General features: G+C 37.9%; 1 protein-coding gene across 1 annotated transcript; it reads right to left on the bottom strand.

Moving 5' to 3' along the window:
• Positions 1–142: 142 nt before the first annotated feature.
• Positions 143–17,964, bottom strand: cavin1b (caveolae associated protein 1b). Its single transcript, XM_042752454.1, has 2 exons — positions 17,187–17,964; positions 143–2,771 (listed from the first exon to the last, which is right to left on the bottom strand). Exons 1-2 carry the CDS (start codon positions 17,694–17,696, stop codon positions 1,914–1,916), a joined length of 1,368 nt encoding a protein of 455 aa, XP_042608388.1. The 5' UTR covers positions 17,697–17,964; the 3' UTR covers positions 143–1,913.
• Between the last annotated feature and the right edge of the window lie 936 nt (positions 17,965–18,900).

Here is an 18,900-nt window from a genome sequence, read left to right as displayed (position 1 = left end):
ATATGTTTTTCATGTAAACAATATGATATTATGTACATAATTTGTTGCTTAATTTGCTGATCCCCCTATTGTCATATTATAAGTAAGTGTCTCATAAGAAGCGAATACTTTAATTTTGATCAGATAAACAGCACTCGTGTAGTGTGAAGCATGGTTGCTTTTATTAACACATTAGTGGTTAAGACTGTGACATTACAAGAGAATATTCATATGCATCATCAGCTACACAAGCAAAAATAAAACAAAGAAAAAAAACTGATTAAAGCAGAGTAAAAGGGTTGCAAAATTATGCAATAGCTGAAATTATATCTACACATGGAGAATGAAATTAACACATCAGATAAATGATTGTGCTCTAAATAATGGCAGTGATTCATTATATGTGTTTCACTTAAGATCAGAGGTGCTGATGATAATAGCTGTAGCTTTTTGCTGTTCATACCTGTTTCACTTTAACTTTGTAACTTTTGTGCTTTTAGGTCAATAAATGAGGCTAAGGGTTCATAGCTCATTGGCCCATTACAACCACACATGTCCACCAGGGGACGTGCAAATGTTACATAAACAGTAGTTTTAAATGGGTAAGGAGCACTGGTGCCTATAAGCAAACCTGCAGTGCCATTCTGAAGATCATTTTATAGACATTTATACTTCTTTTTATAATCTGTTTTGATAGTAAAAATCATGCAAAAGGACAAAAACATATAGTCACAATCATTTTTGATGTTTAAATGTGGTTTTGTATTCTTCTTTCTTATACTATTTACTATTTGTGGAATTTATCACATAAGACCAAAAATAATCAGTGTAACAGTTTGACTTTAACAGAAATGTAACATTATTCATTAAACTCTAAGATATATAAAGATATATAAAAATGAGCACATAGAAGCAATACTTCAGGTTTTCTTTTTTTGGTTTGTTCCTCCACCTTCTATGAAAAGTGAAGAACAGTCTGTAACTCTACATGTGAGACTAGAACAAGAAGGAAAATTATTGGTCTCACTTTATATTAGATTGCCTTAACTACTATGTAGTAGTTAATAAAAAATTTGATGCAATACATTTATCATTTCATTTGCAGTTAAACTGTTAACTGTAACCCAACCCTTACTCCTTAACCTATCCACACTCCAAACTCATGAGCAGTAAATGTGGGAATGTGGCTACACAATAGATCAAGACAATCTTCAATGTTGTGAAGGCCACCTAATATAAAGTGTGACCAATTAATCTTTTAGAACAAAAGAACTACCTGCAAACAAGTATGTTGTTCATTTGATCAAGCCATCTGTCCATTAACTGTTTCATAGAGTAGCAATTTTATGTTCATCCTGTCCGTCTAGCACAATAATGTTCCCAGATACCATGTTGCATCTTATTGATTGGCACGCCTAGTCTTAATAAACAAGATTCACTCAAGGAACTAAGTTACTTGAACTAGTACAGTAAATCTCTCACTCGCACATACATTAGGTGAATAGAGTCACCCTAAATTTGAAACATTCTGCTGATAGAAAATATGCAGATACACACATGCAAACAAACACATTCACATTCTCCTGCAGAATCCAATATCTGGACTAGCAGTACAGCACACATGCTCAGGGCACCTACACACTAGAGGTTATACTATGTCATAGAATGCTGCAAACACTTTAATGGAGATGGTGCTCTGCGAAGATGTAGAGGAAAATATTCAGGGTTTGGTGAAACTGATGTTCTGATAAGCAACCAAAACCACTTTAGGCATCAGTTCACAGATTAGCATCTCAGAGAGTTGAGCTTTCGGAAATCAAATCTGCTGTATTGACATTTGATATCAAACTGAGCCTTCCATACTGTCCTACCAATCAAACATTCTGTTACAAGCTTCTCTAATGTGTAAGCACCCAAACACACACACACAAACACTAATCACTATCTCTGTCATGGTCTTCCACTAACACCAGCTCTTCTCCCCTCTCCAGTAGCGCTCTCATCTCAGGGCTATCTTCTGTCTCGTCGTCTTCCTCCACCATCTCGCCACCTTCCATATCCATCTTCTCATCTTCTATTCCCTCCATCACTGCATTTTCCACCTCCTCTGCTTCCCCACCAACTTCCACCATCTCGGTTCCCTGGATCTCCACTTCTCCTTCACGCATCTTTTTCACATGGAAGGTGAATGGTGGAACCTTGTAGACAGCCGTTTTGGAGCGAGCATAGATGGTGTGGTCAGGAGTGAAAGACTTCACCATCTTCTTCTGCGAGGACTTGATCTTCTCCTTGCGCTCGGGGTTCACAGACATCCGATTGCCGAGTTTGCCCATCTTTTTCTCTATGTTGTGACGTGTTTTTTCCAGGTTCTCCCTGGTCTTCTGTTTGGTCTTCTCAAGATTCTCCTTGGTCTTCTGCCTGGTCTTTTCCAAGTTCTCTTTGGTCTTCATGCGAGTTTTCTCCAAGTTCTCTTTGGTCTTCTGTTTGGTCTTCTCCAAATTCTCCTTGGTCTTTTGCTTGGTTTTCTCCATTTTTTCCTTGGAGAAAACAGTTTTGATGTTCTGGACGCGTTGCAGGCTGCTTCGTTTGATCCGTTCTGCTCGAGACTCCTCGATGGTCTCCTCGATCTCCACCTCCTCTTCATCTGAGGACAGGTCCAGATTGACTTTCTCTTTGTCTTCTCCTCCTTCCTCTGCTGCTGCTTTGTGTTCCCCTACAGCTTCTCCTTCCACAGGCTCTGGAAGCTTCATGGACTTGGCCACACTGACTTTTGAAGGTATTTTCACTTCATCCTGCAGAGAGACACCAAAATAATCATGTAATTTACAGATGAAGTCAAGCTGATACACATTCCTCAAAACATTTGTAAATTCACTTTCTTTATCTAGATACAAAAATGAAGAAAATCTGTGGTGGGTCCCTTTTACTCAGGCTATAACTTAATAAAAAGCCCAACTACCATCTACTGTATCAGCATGCTACCATTATGCAAGAACCACTAATTCTTTCTGCTAAAAATGGCATCTATTTTGTCCATGGATGTATCTCTCTTTAAGGAAATTAGAAATTAATAAGCCTCCACTGCCAAAAGTGTGTAAGAGATCTCCAAACTAAGCACTGCCAAAACAATCAATGTCCTGTCTTTATTTATACCATTTAATGGCCCTATTGTTCAGTATCTGTGCTAACAATAATGATGTCCATACTCACATCCACCCACATGCTGAATTTACAAAAAGACCATTATTAGATAGAGCATTTCATTTCACTGGGGTCACTGATATGATTTTATGATGTTTGTAGGGTGACTACAAACATTTTATTATGCACTTTCAGTGTTTGTATCATTTAAAAGGTCATTCTAAGAATTACCTTCTGTATCCCTCATTAATACCAACTTCAACAGGAAATTCCTGAGGCAAACCTTTACTGTTTGTAATGTCAAGCAAGCATCTGCATATGAAAGAGTTATCTTAAATAAATTCTAACAAAGGTTAACAAGTGGAGAACATGCACGACTCACAGCCCGAGCTGTTCCTCTTATGTTCCTCATCAGAGTTTTTGTTTTCTTTCTTTGTTGTTCTTCCATTCTTTCTACGCCCTTCCCTTCCCTTCCGACCTGTCTCCCACCCTCCTGCCCGACCCTCATTCCCAGCATTCCATCCTGTGAAGCCCCTCGTTCCCAAGCACACTCTTTTTCTGCAGCACAATGCTCTGACTTGTTTGTAAAGGAGACATATTTTCCGTCAGTATGATACATTGAGTCATCCCGTTTTGCTCTGTTAATGTCTCTGCCAACATTCCCAGGCTAACAAACTAACAAATAAAAGGATGTCTTTTCTTGTTGTTTGATTTATTCTTTCCCCTGCATCAAGCTGGGACAAATGATCCACACAGGGAAAACAACAAACAAGCAAACAAAGTGTTGGTAAGCTTGTGCTGCTGCTGGAGATGCAATTTTTAAGACCAGCAAGAGGTTTGTCAATGTCAAAGTTGGAATATTTGCACCCAAATGGACTTTTGTGACTGCTCCCTCTACAGGTGCGAAATTTCAGAGGCAAAAAAAGCCCATTGTCTGTTGTACAGTATAAACATGAGCGAAATCTGCCTGGAACTCTATCGCCCTTTCACAAAAAAAAAAAAAAAAAAACAGGATTTCACCCACACAATTTTGCTGGGCACAAGAACTGAGTTTGTCAAACTTTGTCAGCTTTTTACACGTATCAAACAAAACAGGAAGAGAGGTCATGTTATAGGCTTGATTCGAATCCAGGTCCCTGCAAACACAATAGCTTCTTATGAAAGAGAAAGTGACATGACATACAGCCAAGTATGGTGACCCATACTTAGAATTCATGCTCTGCATTTAACCCATCCAAAGTGCACAAACACAGCAGTGAACACACACACACACACACACTGTGAACACACACCCGGAGCAGTGGGCAGCCATTTATGCTGCGGCGCCCGGGGAGCAGTTGGGGGATCAGTGCCTTGCTCAAGAGCACCTCAGTCATGATATTGCCGGCATTAAACTCGAACCCACAACCTTAGGGTTAGGAGTCAAACTCTCTAACCATTAGGCCACGACTTCCCCCATAGGCCAGTGAACAATGCCCTACCCTAATTTTTTAAGATAATGAACCTGATGCTAATGCTAACATAAACAGTACAGAGAAATCTGTGGCGTCAAAACACACACTCTTTAACAAACGAATGGACTAGTACAAAATAAAGTACTTTGCTGTAGTAGTGCGTCATTTCAAAAGGTTCAAATATGAAGTCAGACCACAATGAAGTTCAGAATATTAGAAGGGCATCTAATCTAAGGCACTAAAGACCCAAAGGTCAGAAGGTCACTCATTTTGAGTAAACAACATTCTCTAAAAGCAGCTGTAATGGAGGAACAGTAAGATGGAAAACATGTTAGAGGAAGTAAGGCAGTCAACTTGGTGAGCCAACATCCCAAAGTGCCTCTCTCAAGTTAATATTGCATTGTTCTGCTCCGCTGAGCAGAGAGGAAGGGAAACACGTACTCCACCATTAGAAACAATTGGAAAATGTGAGTAAATGTGTGTATGAGGGGAACGATAAGAGCTGAGGAGTTACATTTCACATTTCCAAGACATATATATATATACAGGTCCTTCTCAAAAAATTAGCATATTGTGAAAAAGTTCATTATTTTCCATAATGTAATGATAAAAATTAAACTTTCATATATTTTAGATTCATTGCACACCAACTGAAATATTTCAGGTCTTTTATTGTTTTAATACTGATGATTTTGGCATACAGCTCATGAAAACCCAAAATTCCTATCTCAAAAAATTAGCATATTTCATCCGACCAATAAAAGAAAAGTGTTTTTAAAACAAAAAAAAGTCAACCTTCAAATAATTATGTTTAGTTATGCACTCAATACTTGGTCGGGAATCCTTTTGCAGAAATGACTGCTTCAATGCGGCGTGGCATGGAGGCAATCAGCCTGTGGCACTGCTGAGGTGTTATGGAGGCCCAGGATGCTTCGATAGCTGTATACATATATATGCTGTATACGTTTAAAATTTGAAGTGCTCTACATGTGAACATTCAATACAATTAAGTGCATTTCTTTTTCACGTGAAATAAAAAAGCACAAAGTTTAAATATATTTCAACCTAAAGCGTCCCTTTCATAATCCAGAAATAGATCAGTGATTACTACCAGATACGATAATGTCATTGTTGAAAGCACATGTCCTGTATCATTTAAGCTAGCCCTGATCTCAGAAGAGAAGAGAAGAGAAGAGAAGAGAAGAGAAGAGAAGAGAAGAGAAGAGAAGAGAAGAGAAGAGAAGAGAAGAGAAGAGAAGAGAAGAGAAGAGAAGAGAAGAGAAGAGAAGAGAAGAGAATACCAAGTTATCCCACCATCTAATTCCAGCTGCTTTCTCTCATTGCACACACACACACACACACACACACACACACACAAACAACACAGTTGTCTTGGAAATAAGCAACATACAGTATATCAGTGCAGTGCAGCAACACGTGTTATAAGGATTCCTCCTTTTTTCATTCGGTCGCTGCCTCATCGTGGTCTGGATAAGAAAAATGGTGTCATGCAAGGCTTTCCCCCATTTTTCCTCTCAAACATAAGGTGTTCTGCACGTACACACACATACCCACACATAAGTATGTATGAGTCGCTGAGACTACATCACAGAATGCTTGACTTTTCCATGAGCCAACCACAGAAGCATGGAGGGCCGTGGGCTTCAGAGATTGACATAATATATGAGCACACGAACAGAGGAGTTGTTTGTCTGTCTCTGAGACAGTTTATGTGCATGTGTGTGTTTGTCACAGCATGTATAAACACAATCTGAAACAACAAAAGCTCTTTTGACTGTGTGTGTGTCACATGGTGTGAGGTTTGGTTAACTGTTTGTCTATCCGTCTGTCTCTCTTGTGTGTTTGCAGGTAGGTTTGTCATATGCTGATATCAGCTGGCTTCAACCCCAGCTGGTCAGCAGAAACGTCCTTTCTCTTATACTTTCATTCATCTGTCCTTCTCTTTTGCAGACAGTATCTGTTATTTTTTAGATGAAAACCATTTTTTTCCTCACATACCACAACTTTATATCTCCACAAATGAGATGAAAAAATGAAAATGTCTAAAGTTTTAAATTACAGTTCCCCAAAAATGAAAATTTGGTCATTATTAATTTGACTTCATGTCTTTCCAAAACCTCATATGCTGGAAAACAGATTTTTTTTTAAGTTCTCAAGTTCACTGAGTTTAGCTTTAAAACCAGATTAGGGAACCAATTAAGTTGAGTTTACTGACTCATTGCTTACATAAATTTTAGTCTATATCTCACACAGTCGCTATCATATGGATTCAGATTTAGAATATAGCACAAAAGCCATATGGACTACATATACACTCTTAAAAATGATCCAAAGGTGGTTGGGGGGGGGTGGTATGGTTCAACAGCAATGCCATTGAAAAACTATTTTGGATTCCCAAAAGAGCTTTCAGTGAATAGAAAAATAAAAACATAGACTTTAATGGTTATTCATAAAGAACCTTTATTTTTAAGAGTGTATGGTACTTATTTTCTTTTAATGATGACTTGTCATTGCACGGCAATGAAGTTATCTTGAAAGCCATACAGGTTTGAAAGAACATAATGGTTGCGTTTAATGACAGAATTCTCATTTTTGGGTAAATAGATCCTCATTAGAACAAAAAAGTAAGCTGAAAATGTTTTCCACATGTCGGCAGACTGATAAATGAAAACACTGTGTGTGGATGGCGGAATATTTCCACTGCCTCACAGAAGCGTCTCTCTTCAGTCACATGTGAAGAGCTCTTTCACATCTGCCTGCCTCCAGCCTGCCACGTCTCCATGACGATGAGGGATTCCCTACCAAAACACCCTCCACCCCACCTTTCCATTCAAAGCCAACCACAAACTCCAGCACAGAGTCAGAGCAGAGGGAAAATGAGTGGGTGTGGGGTTTTCCCAAGAATATAGCACTGGATGTGTGCAAGGGAATCCTCCGGACATGTTGCATAACTTCGTCATGGCAGGAAATGGAAACGTGGAACACCAGGATAGGGAGTACGTGTGGAATGTGTATGTGGAGCACAAAGAGCTTTGGTAAGATTTTGTTTCACTCAAATCAAGAAACTTAAGCACACACTAAAAGAGGCATATTTTTAGTAGAAGGGTAAAAGAAACAGTTTCCTTTATGTCTTATTTAATTTTTTTTCCCCTCCATCAGAGCTCACAAATATCATTCAGGCTATTAAATCCTGCTCCTGGTGGTCCATCTCCCCTGCAGCGTTTATCTCCATTCTGCTTCAACAAACGTGGCAGGAAGTTTCCAGTAATCCTAAAGACATGATTAGCAGGTTCAGAGGTTTAATTAGGGTTGGAGCTAGGATTTTGATCATCCTCCTGTCCTAATGGACCCTTTTCACATTCAGTATGTGATTACATCTTTCCACAGTTATTACCATTGTAAATCTAGCAAAGTTTTAATACTTTTTTGGTAACACTTCAGTATAGGGACCAGTTCTCACTAATAACTAGTTGCTTATTACTATGCCTATTATTAACATTCGACAGACATATAGATAGATAGTTGCCATTACTTTCAGAATTTTTTTCTTCCAGCTGATGAATGTTAAAAACAGTGACGGCTAATAAGAATCCACCCAACTCGAAAGAGCCAATAGCATCACCTACCAAATTGGTTGACTGAAAGAAGTGCAACCAAGGCAGCATTCCCTCCAAATAATAAAGATATATAGTTTTAGATATTCAGCTTGGTTGCTAAGAAGTTAAGGTCACTCACACAAACTATAGGACTGTAGACTGTGGCCCTGACAGCCTCCACTACTGCAGGATAATGCATCTCGAAAGAGCTTGAGATTTTAATAAACAGAGCATTAATGTGCATTGGTGTGGATGCTATGAACTTGTTACAGTGATACAGTGTTTTTTATAGTTATGGTTCTTGGTATGAACAGGCCTTTAATGTACCATCACAGCTGTATGTTATCCCATCAGAGTCTGAACTATCTGTTCCTTTATAATGATAATCCTCCCTTATTATATTAATGGAGGAATAGAAGGAGAGAGAAAATAATTGTGTGGATGGACTCTAGGGAAAGAAGTCTTTTCTTTTCAGCTGTTCCTTTTGCTGAGTTATTTTTTCTACTTTCATGTTTCAAAGGGAGGGAGAGAGAGAGAGAGAGAGAGAGAGAGAGAGAGAGATTTGACTATATAAAGCGATGGTATGCTAGCTTTCCCTGCAGGGAATACTGTTTGATGTATCAGAGGCTGTTGTTGAGATATAGAGAGCTGTTCAACTGTTACAACACCAAATGAACCTGTTTGATGTCATAAACACTGGGTGTTTCCATGGCAACTGCACAACAGGATCCTCATGGTGACCGTCGAGACAACTGTGGCAACTGTATGCTTAGCAATTGCAATCGTCCTTGAAGATTCACATCCATGTGGAGTTCAGTGTAAACTTTAGGAAATCACTCATGCTATAAAAAGTCAGATCTTGGCCGGATTCCATTAGAACACGCTGCTCTGAGAAAGTGAACATTGGCATAGAGCATCTGGAACTCACAAAGCAATTATTTATTTCCATATTCATCAACAACAGACTGTTTAAAAATGTTTACTAAAGGTTTGGGGCATGGAGCGTTGAGCAACTCATGTTTTCGTGCCATGTTAAGTTTTATAAGCAAAAGCAGGCAGTTTCCAGTCTGTGGTGAGCTGCAACCCTTTTCTTAGACTGACGTATTCCTATATGCAGTACAGTAAAGAGTATTTAGCTTGTTATTCAGAACATGTAGTTGCCATTGGCCTGTTCTGCCCACTGATTTAGAGCGCTGCCCGGCACCACAATCATGGTTGCCATGGTGCTGCTGAGTTACTCTTTCCAATAACAATGGAGCAGAGAGATTTGTATTTACACAGAGATTTATGACTGTGTGGAACATCAGCACATCCTCTCTGTACAGCCGTAGTAATGTACTAAATGCTCCCTGCAGCAAAAGAAATACTGATTCAGTCTTGTTTCTTATTTTTCCAAACTTTTTTTTACTTTTTTACTTTTGCACCAAATGTTGAGCAGCCCAGAATCCCTGAATACAAATAAATACAAATGCTTTGAATTTTTAAACAGAGGAGGTTTGTCTTTGTCGAAATTATACTGTTGGCAAACAATAACATATCATCAAATATTTATTAGGTCAAAAATAGGATATGCCAAATGGTTTACAACTGATTTACAATGCAAAGTGGGATATGCATAACTTTATCAACCATTGCAACAATCTGTCTTGTTCAGGAGTGACTCCTGTATTCTGCAAACTCACATAATTCATTTTAGGGGATTCTCTCATGCAAATACATTTTTGACTCACACAATTTGGCACTGTATATCTTCTTAAGCCCCACTAATGGCCAAGAATGAATCTTTTCTGTCTTTATCCTTTTGCTTTTGTTACTGTTAATACAAACGGGATAGTTTCTTGTATAATAAAGAAGAATGCTACCTCTGTGTAGGCCCACTGTGACCATCATTCATCTTAAAAAAGAGCCACTGGTGGGAGTAACTACTAAAATTAACAGTTCCAAAAAGGGGTTTTTCACAGCAATGTTATAAATTAACCGTTTGGGTTCCATGAAGAACCTTTCAAGGAATGGTTAAAAGAACCTTTTTTTTCTAGTGAAGAACATTTGATAACCTGAAGAACTGAGATGTTGTTCCATGGATGGTTCTTCATGAAACCATACATGCCTATATGTACTTAGACGTAGCTAGACCTAAATGTAGCAACGTTAATAACATTTTTTTTTTCATTACAGTAACAACATCTCAGTTATTTTTTCTAATAGGTATTGGTAATATTATATTTAAACTTTAATACATTTTCATTTGCAATTAAAATGCACTCAGGTGTCAGAAATCATTACAGTTCGCACTTATAGTATATTGTAAGTACATTTTTTAGGAACTCTTTTTAAAAGTATGCTTTTAAAATATGTGTACTTCTTAAAGGTTATATATAGTATGTATACAGTACGTGTGTGTTCACACATGTATATATTGTATCTTGTATCTTGTATCTTGCATAGTACACTAAGGGTAGCTAAAGTGTAGCTGAACTACTTTAAAACTAGCTTGTAGCTCATACAGTTATAAAAACATTTACCCAACACTGAACAATCTTGAGAAGAAGGGGAAAAGGAAAGATGGAGGGTAGGCGATTGAGTGCAAACAAGATAAAGCCTCTGCCAAACTGAGAAACATGGGCCAAAAGCCAGAGACATGCTGCTATGCCTCATGCCCGCTTGAAGATTAACTGCACAGAAACAGCCCAAAAAGACACACAGCACTGGGCCGAGCCAGCAGTGGATATAGCCATCCATTCTGCTGTTGCCTTCGGCTGAACATGAGGCTTTCTGAGCATCTGATCCAGATCAATTATAACCCAGCTTCGTCCATGAGCCCTCTCCCCCTCATAATCAAACAACTATGTAGCAGATCCTATTTATAGCAGCCACTAGTGCCTTTCCTTCCCTTCTCACGATGTGTGTGTGTTTTAGGAGCCCAGATGGCTTTCTATTCTCATAACTTCACCCTGCATACTTCTTACTGTCTATTTCACACACTTTTCCTCTAATTCTCTTCTTTTCCTGGTCTCATATGCAGCTTCTTTCTCTTTGGTCAGTGGAGGAAGCCCCTGCCTCATTTAAACTGCTTCCAAAGTGACATAAGACAAATGGGCTTTTCTACATGACGTAGACAACGGGAGTATTTTTGTGACCTTGCCATATATGGTCTAGCAGTGTTAGGGCCAGATAAAATACATTAGTTATCAACTTACTCCACTGTGTGATTGGTGTTAATTATGTACAGTAAGTTACATGATACAGTTAAGCATTCCAGTCTCTGAAAGGTGGATAAGATCCAAGTTTTCCTTCTAATTTCAGGTCTTTTTCAGTGTATTTCTCACAGATCTCTGCTTGCGTTAAAATATACAGTCTCTATGATACGGCAATATTTTAAACCATTGCTACGCATCCAGGTTGAGAATTTCTGAACTTAAGCAAAATAGAAAAAGATTTGAGGCCAGGTTAAAGTTTTTAAAGCTGATGAATATCTTTTGATTATCGGCTAGACAAATCGTCCATATTTAAAACTATTCAGTTCAAGAACCACTCACTTAGGAAGAGACTGAAACTAACAAACCAGTTCAGTGAATGTATTGTACATGACCGAAATTCTATCCAACCCTTAAAGCAAAATGGAAAGGTGTGCTAAAAGATCTATTTTATGCACTGCTTGCCTTGTTTTTATGATGCATGATGTTTTAATGATGCAAAGATAAAGATAAGGCACAGTAAGCCATTTTTACAAGCATTCAAAGCATTAGGCAGAATGACCTGAAGCTTAAAGCCAAACCTGGGCTCTTTCTACATACAGTACAGTGCAAGCAAACCACTACCAAAGCTTGCTATTACTGAGCTGCCAATGGGATCATTATCTGGCCCTGATTGCAGCAGCATATGAACTTGTAAACAGCTTCCCTTGGACTGATAAACCTGTATCTCTCTTGTTTTGTGCCATATGCATTATAGCGTGTAAACTGTGTTATGCATTTACATTTTCGGGCATTATAACTATATGTTAATGTGTTATGTGTTAATAAATGCCAATTGTATTGGCCTACATATATCAAAAGTTTGGGGTCAGCAAGACTTTTTTTTATGAAAGAAATTCCTGTTTTTAAAATTGTGAAGGATCATGTGACACTGGAGTAGTTGCTTCGTAAAATTACATTTTCAAATATAATAAAATAGAGAATCAGAAAATACTTCTTTAAAGGCAAAACAAACTGCTTACATAACAGCTATCAGTAACAGTCGCAGCAAATGCATTCAAGAGTTTGAGGTGAAGTTCAGGCCAGTGAGCCATCAGGATTTTGGAGGCAGTGAGTATCAGGGTGTGAAAGGTACTGGCAGGTTTATAAATGAGTGATATACTGGGAGGGAGGAACAGAGTGGTTGCAAAATGGGATGAGAAGCAAAAGAGCTGGATGGAGACATGGGGAGTGAGGATGCCTGAAGTATGAATCAGCACGGTAAATATGAGCTCCACTTTGTTAAGACACCACACCCTACCACACAACCCTCCTCTCTCATTCCCTTCCCTGCTTTCACTGAATAGAAGAGGAATAATAACTGGAATGCACCTCTATATCCATGCCCAGAGGGCCCAAGAAGCAACAATAAATGCTATTAAAAGGTTTTAGAGGTTTATTGTAGTGAAGCATTTAAAATGTGCCATATATGTTTTTCGTTTTAATGCAGGGAATACACCTTTGAAACTTAGTAATGCATTTGCCTTTGTTATGTGAGCCACCTTATAGGGGCTGACATGTTGAGAACCAAATCTGCTTTTTCTCAGTAGCCTCTATTATTATTGGATGCTTTTATACACAGAAAAAAATAAAAATCATATCTGACTGTAAAAGGAACATTTCTACAACGGGATAAACAAAATATTTCAATATCTTGTTTCATTCAGAAATATGTCCTGTTAAGTAAAATGGGTTTAAATATGGATGTCCTATTAAGTAAAGTGTAAAAACTTAAAAGTTGCCAAATCTAACAAATCATGACAACTTAATGCTTGACATTTTTACCTTTATTGTTAACCAAAACACATCGCTCACAACTATAATGTTTAACTGGTGCCAACTGATCTGAAAAACCTTTTGTCCTACTCAAATGAATCTCAAACACATAATGAAAAGAGAGAATGGAGGTGATAAAAATATGTCAAAAGCATGATAGCATGAGACAGTTGTAGCTGCAGCAGATGACAGGATGAATGTTGATGATGATATAGAGGGGTCAGAAAGGCAAAGAGTCAGCAGTATTAACTGGTAACACCCCCGGGCAGCTAGTTTCAAAAAGGCCTACAATTAAGATTCCTATCTGCTTGAAAGGGAAAAGACCAAAATCTCCAAAACCAAACTGTCTTGATTGTGTTTAAAAAATAAATTAAACCAGCAATAAAGTGTAACAATAGTATCACAAATCGAACTTTAGTGCAAATTTGCATTGCATTATGACTTCCAGTAGCCTGCCTAGTAACTTCCACACTCCTTGACAGGCCCCTCAATGATAGTCCCTGGTGTATGAAAAATGTTATTTTCATTCAGAACAGAAGAGCTCAGTTGGGTGAGGAGAGAGGCTTCTTCTTTGGGCAGGGACACACAAAAAAAAAAAAAAAAAAATCCCCTGAACACCCTGAAACTCATGATCCTGGAGTGTCTGTCAGACACACATTTCACAAATTATGAAATATGGAACATTGGCCTACTGTGCTGAAGGAGACAAATGATTAGAATGCTCTTTGTCCCATAAAATATTTCAACACACCCATGAAGCATGCAAATCAGATATGTGAGTAATTATCTAATGGTTGGATTTGCATGCCATTGGTGAAAAGACTTGGCTCTGATGAGTTCAGTACTCTGCATATGACTTGTATTAGGCCTGAAACATATGCAATGCAAGTGCATGAATGTAAACACTTCTACAGTAACTACTAAAGCTTGATTTCACACGACCAGAGCATAATTCACACAAGCATTCTCAGCATTAATACAAAGGGTGCTATAGCTGGCAATGTCAAAATATTTTTGAAAGTCAATTTTCCAAACCAACTTCAAAGAATTAGTGCTGATTACTGTGGTGTCGCCTCATGTCGTCTGCATCCTAGCAAAAAAAAAAAAAAAAGTTGTGCTTAAACACAACACAAAGATTACAGCCAACGGCCAACTAGCATTTATATTCTGTACCTGCATGAGATGAGATAACTCTCCATAGCAGCAGGTGGCAGTAGTCTGAATTCATTATTCAAAAAGGGAAACCCAGAAGAGCTAGGACTCTGAATATGAAAATTAAGCCTTCTTGCTTCTGTCAATTTTGTTTTTCACCTTGTGCATTAATTTGCGCAACACCAGATCAGGATGATCTGTATCACCAATGTGCTTCGCTGCCAATTCAACATGCTCAGTCAGCTAAAAAGCCACGAAAAGGGGTCAGACTAGTGCCAATGGTGCAGAACACACTGGAAAAAAGCAGGCTGACAGACAATCACAACAGCCTGACATTGCCTGACCATCACAGTCTTTAAATCAACTTATGCCATTATAACGGAAGAACTCGTCACTTGATTTACCAACGTTTTGCCAGTTTGTGTCATCAAATCTTTGAAAGATATTCAAAATTTAGTGTGAATTTGGTTTCTTTGATGGAAGTAAATCAGATATCCATTATCAGACATACATATTTATCTTTAGGTCTGTGCAGTAATCTAAACTTATTAATTTTGGATGGACAGAATATGTTTTTTAATCAACCGCAATATTACTGTAGTACCAGCCTACTCGACATCACCAGGGGTTGGTGTGTGTCAGTCAGACAGTTTCTTCCTTTTTTAACTGGGCAGTTCTTGGTCAAAAAAAAAAGAAATAAAAATCTGTAATAGACTACAATTGATGGTGAAGTAGAAAGTCTGGAAACTTAAGACAATGCACATTGTATAATGGGATGCTTGCAATGCATCGGCCAAATATTCGCATCTGTATTTGCATACTCGACTATGTTTCTGACCTTATCGTGTTGAATCAACCAATCTAAAGAAAAAGAAGAGAGAATAAGTAGATTTGAATGAAAAGAGTGGAATTTGAGCTTCCTAAACTTGGAAAATAATAACAGGGTGGAATTGTGACGGACCCTCCCTCTCTGATGAGCGATGGGAGGATGTTCGGAAGAGTAATTAGTGAATTGTGTGTGCGTGTGTTCCTCTTCTGACTCACTGTGTGGAAACTCTGAATGTTCAAAGCTGTAAGCTATTACACATTGGATTATACAGCCAAAAAAGAAAAACTAACTACAGACAGACTGTCTGAGTTACTCTCTTTGGCTATTTTTGCATGTAACTACCCTTCTTCTTGCTTTTCCCACTCCCCTCTACTCTGTCCTTACCCTCTGTTCATGCTCTTCCATTCCCTCTTTCCCTAAGAAACCACTCCCACCCTTTTAAAATAGTCTCTGGATTTTGCTTGTGGTATTTTCCATAGATGAGAACAAGAAAGAAAGTTTCTCTACATTAATCCAGCATGACTGCCATGTAGGAGAGAGAATGCATGTAAAAACATGTCAGTGTTCATTTATTCTGCGACCATCCAACAGAATCCTACTTTCTAAGGCAGCTGGTAGTCCAGCTGAGGCGACTTCAGTAACACACAGTGCAAGCGGACGTAAAAGCATACATCAGTTAACTCTAGAAAAGCTTTACATGATTGAATTAAATAGTATTTGTTCATTTAAGTAGCACCTTTAAATGTCTACATGTTATTGCATAAGATAATAAATGTCACGTGTACAAGATGCTGCTAGAGATTCTTTTCAAAACTCTTTTCTTCATAATTTTTTATCAGTGGCTTTTAATCATCTGGTGATGTTATGTCCTAGCAGAGTAACCAGAGGATCCAAACATCTTAATCTTAATTCTGCACTTAATTTTACTAAGAATGGGGCTCATTGTTTCAATATGTGTCAATATGAATGAACATTACATAGGTGTTTTACCCATATTTAAAATAATGCATTGCATCATGTTGCAAGGAAAATTCTGTAAACATATATGTGATATTTTGAACTCAAATTTCTTTTTGTTAAATGTTGCACTTAAAAAAATGTGCTTTGATGCTTTATGTAATGCAGTAACATTCAGTTTTAAGGAAACACTTTTTAAGAGTCACTATACATGCTTATATTTATTAATTGTAAGATGTAAAATAATACAAAAAAGATCTGCACACTGTTATTCTCCCTTTAGATAATTTAGATAAAGTTAAAAATGGCAATGTTTCAGTCAAAGACCTTCATCAGGAGCACGTCTTACATGATTTTTTTCTAAATAAAGGCAGAATAACAGGCTGCAGATCTTTTTTGTATGATTTGATGTATTTTTTGTTTTTTTCTTGCAATTGGCCAAGACGCTTTGGATGTGCATATGTGCAGATGTGCATTTTTACCAAGGCCACACCCTACCAATATGGCTGTGACGTGATGCACCCTGCAGATTTTAATATTGCACTCATTGTACATACAATGCAAATCACCTTTTTAAAACATATTCTTTTATAAAATATCTTTGTAATTTATGAAAGGAAAGAAAAAAAACAAACAAGATCTCTTTGCAATACCTCAAACGTTTCTTCTGGATGCCAATTACAATAAATGAAGAGCATATGGAAACGTTTGCTTTGTTTTTCCTGAGAAAAAAGAACCAGAAATCTTGCATCTAATCTTGGGTTTGAGAAGATATCTCAACCTTTGCTCCGATTTGCCAATAAATGAAATCTGCTATCAGGAGTGAAATCATTGTGAAGTAAGGGATTTCAATATGAACTACATAGTACATTCATTTTATAGATACTCTTGCATGTCAACAATTGTCTCAGTTGTGTCAATTTTTTCATGATTTTCAAGAAAAGCATCTGACATACTTAAGTTAATATTTAAATTAAAGGTAACCTAGCTATGAAACCTGATCAAGCTCTAAGCAATCCTAACTGTCCTCTGTGTGCACACTCCTCACCTGGTAGATCATGACTTTGAAGTTTCTTCTCTTCAGAAGTTCATTCTCGTTGCTCTCCAGGCGTTTGATCTGCCCGGCCTGTTTTTCCAGGTTCCCTCGCACCGTCTTCACATTCACACTGACTTTCCGCACTTTCTCCAGCATCTTATTGACCGTGTTGGCTGTGGTGGTGTGGCTCTTCGACAGTTTGGTGAGTTCCCCCTGGATGCCTGTCACTGATCTCTCCATCTCCCGCTGACGGACTTCCAGCCCAGCCTGAGTCTGCTGGATCTGGTCCACGGCTCCAATGATTTTGTCCAGCAGCGCCAGGACCATGACTCCATTCATCTCACCTTTGTCTCCCACACCAGCTTCTTCTTTCTCATCAGCAGCTTTTGCTTTGTTCTCGGCGATGGCCTCATCTTCATCATCAGAGGCTGGGAGGTTGATTTCATCTTCTGAGATCTCAGTAAGGGATCTGTGTGGGTCAGGCACCTCCAGGTGCAGATGGTGGTCTTCAATCACTTCCATGTTTAAAAGCTTGAGAATGTGGTAAAATAGCGTGGAATGTGAAAGGATGCAAGCAGTGGAAAGTTCTGTGTCCTTACTCGCCTTTCTTTCTGCTCTTAGGATTCCCCTTTAGAGTTCACCTAACTGTTCCCTCCTCTGTCACACTCACCACATCTGCTCTCCTCTCTCTCTTTCTCTCTCTGAGTGTGTTTGGGATCTGGCCAGAGGCTGTGGACGGTCTGTACTGCATGAGCGCTGGGTTGTGAATGCCACACTTTCCTGTGAAACCTTCCAGACAAATCAGCTGCGTGCCAGCTGCCTTCCTCTTACCCACTGACACTCCCCCTGCACACTGTGTATGTGTGTGATGGAGAGCAGAGCTCCACCCAGTGGCCTGCATTGGGACCCCATTGTTAAAAAAACAACAAATGAGATCTCTGTGGAGATTAACTTTTTCCACTGTCAAAACAGTTTACATTTAAAGATGAAGACTCCGGTCAAAGCAGTGGTCTAGAAAATATTCTGCATAAGGTTCTACATAAGGGTGGTCCACCTCATTGTGAATGCAATGAACAACTAACCAGACGAATACTACACTCCTGGAATCACAAGGGATACCCTTGTAAAAAAGAACACTTTAAGTATACTTTTAAAAGAGTACTTATTACAGAAATACAATACTTAAGTGCAAACTGAATGTAATGTTTTCAGACACTTGCATGTTAAAAATGAAAACTGTACTTACATAAAATGCAGTTTGACCCACCTAAGCAGGACTTAAGTCATCCTTATATGTAACTTCATAATTACTTCTGTTGTTTTTGAAATATGGTTAAAATGCTCTGCTAAATGTACTGATAAGCATTTATGGTAGTGCTGTCAAATTATGATAAATCACAACCAAAATAAAAGTTATTGTTTGCATAATACATGTGTATGTACTGTGTATATTTATTAAGTATATATAAATACACACACACACACACATGTATACCTTTAAGAAAAATATGTTAATTTTATATATTACATTAAATATATTTTATATTTATATATTATTTATATATAAATATTTTCAAAATATATACTGTATGTGTGTGCATTTATTTATATATATATATATATATATATATATATATATATATATATATATATATACTGTATATATATATATATATATATATATATATATATATATATATATATATATATGCATAATATACATAAA

Source organism: Cyprinus carpio, chromosome B24 (assembly GCF_018340385.1).
Source record: "Cyprinus carpio isolate SPL01 chromosome B24, ASM1834038v1, whole genome shotgun sequence".
Taxonomy (NCBI): domain Eukaryota; kingdom Metazoa; phylum Chordata; class Actinopteri; order Cypriniformes; family Cyprinidae; genus Cyprinus; species Cyprinus carpio.
Note: the sequence above shows the minus strand (reverse complement) of the source record. Positions and strands in the feature narration are given on the sequence as shown.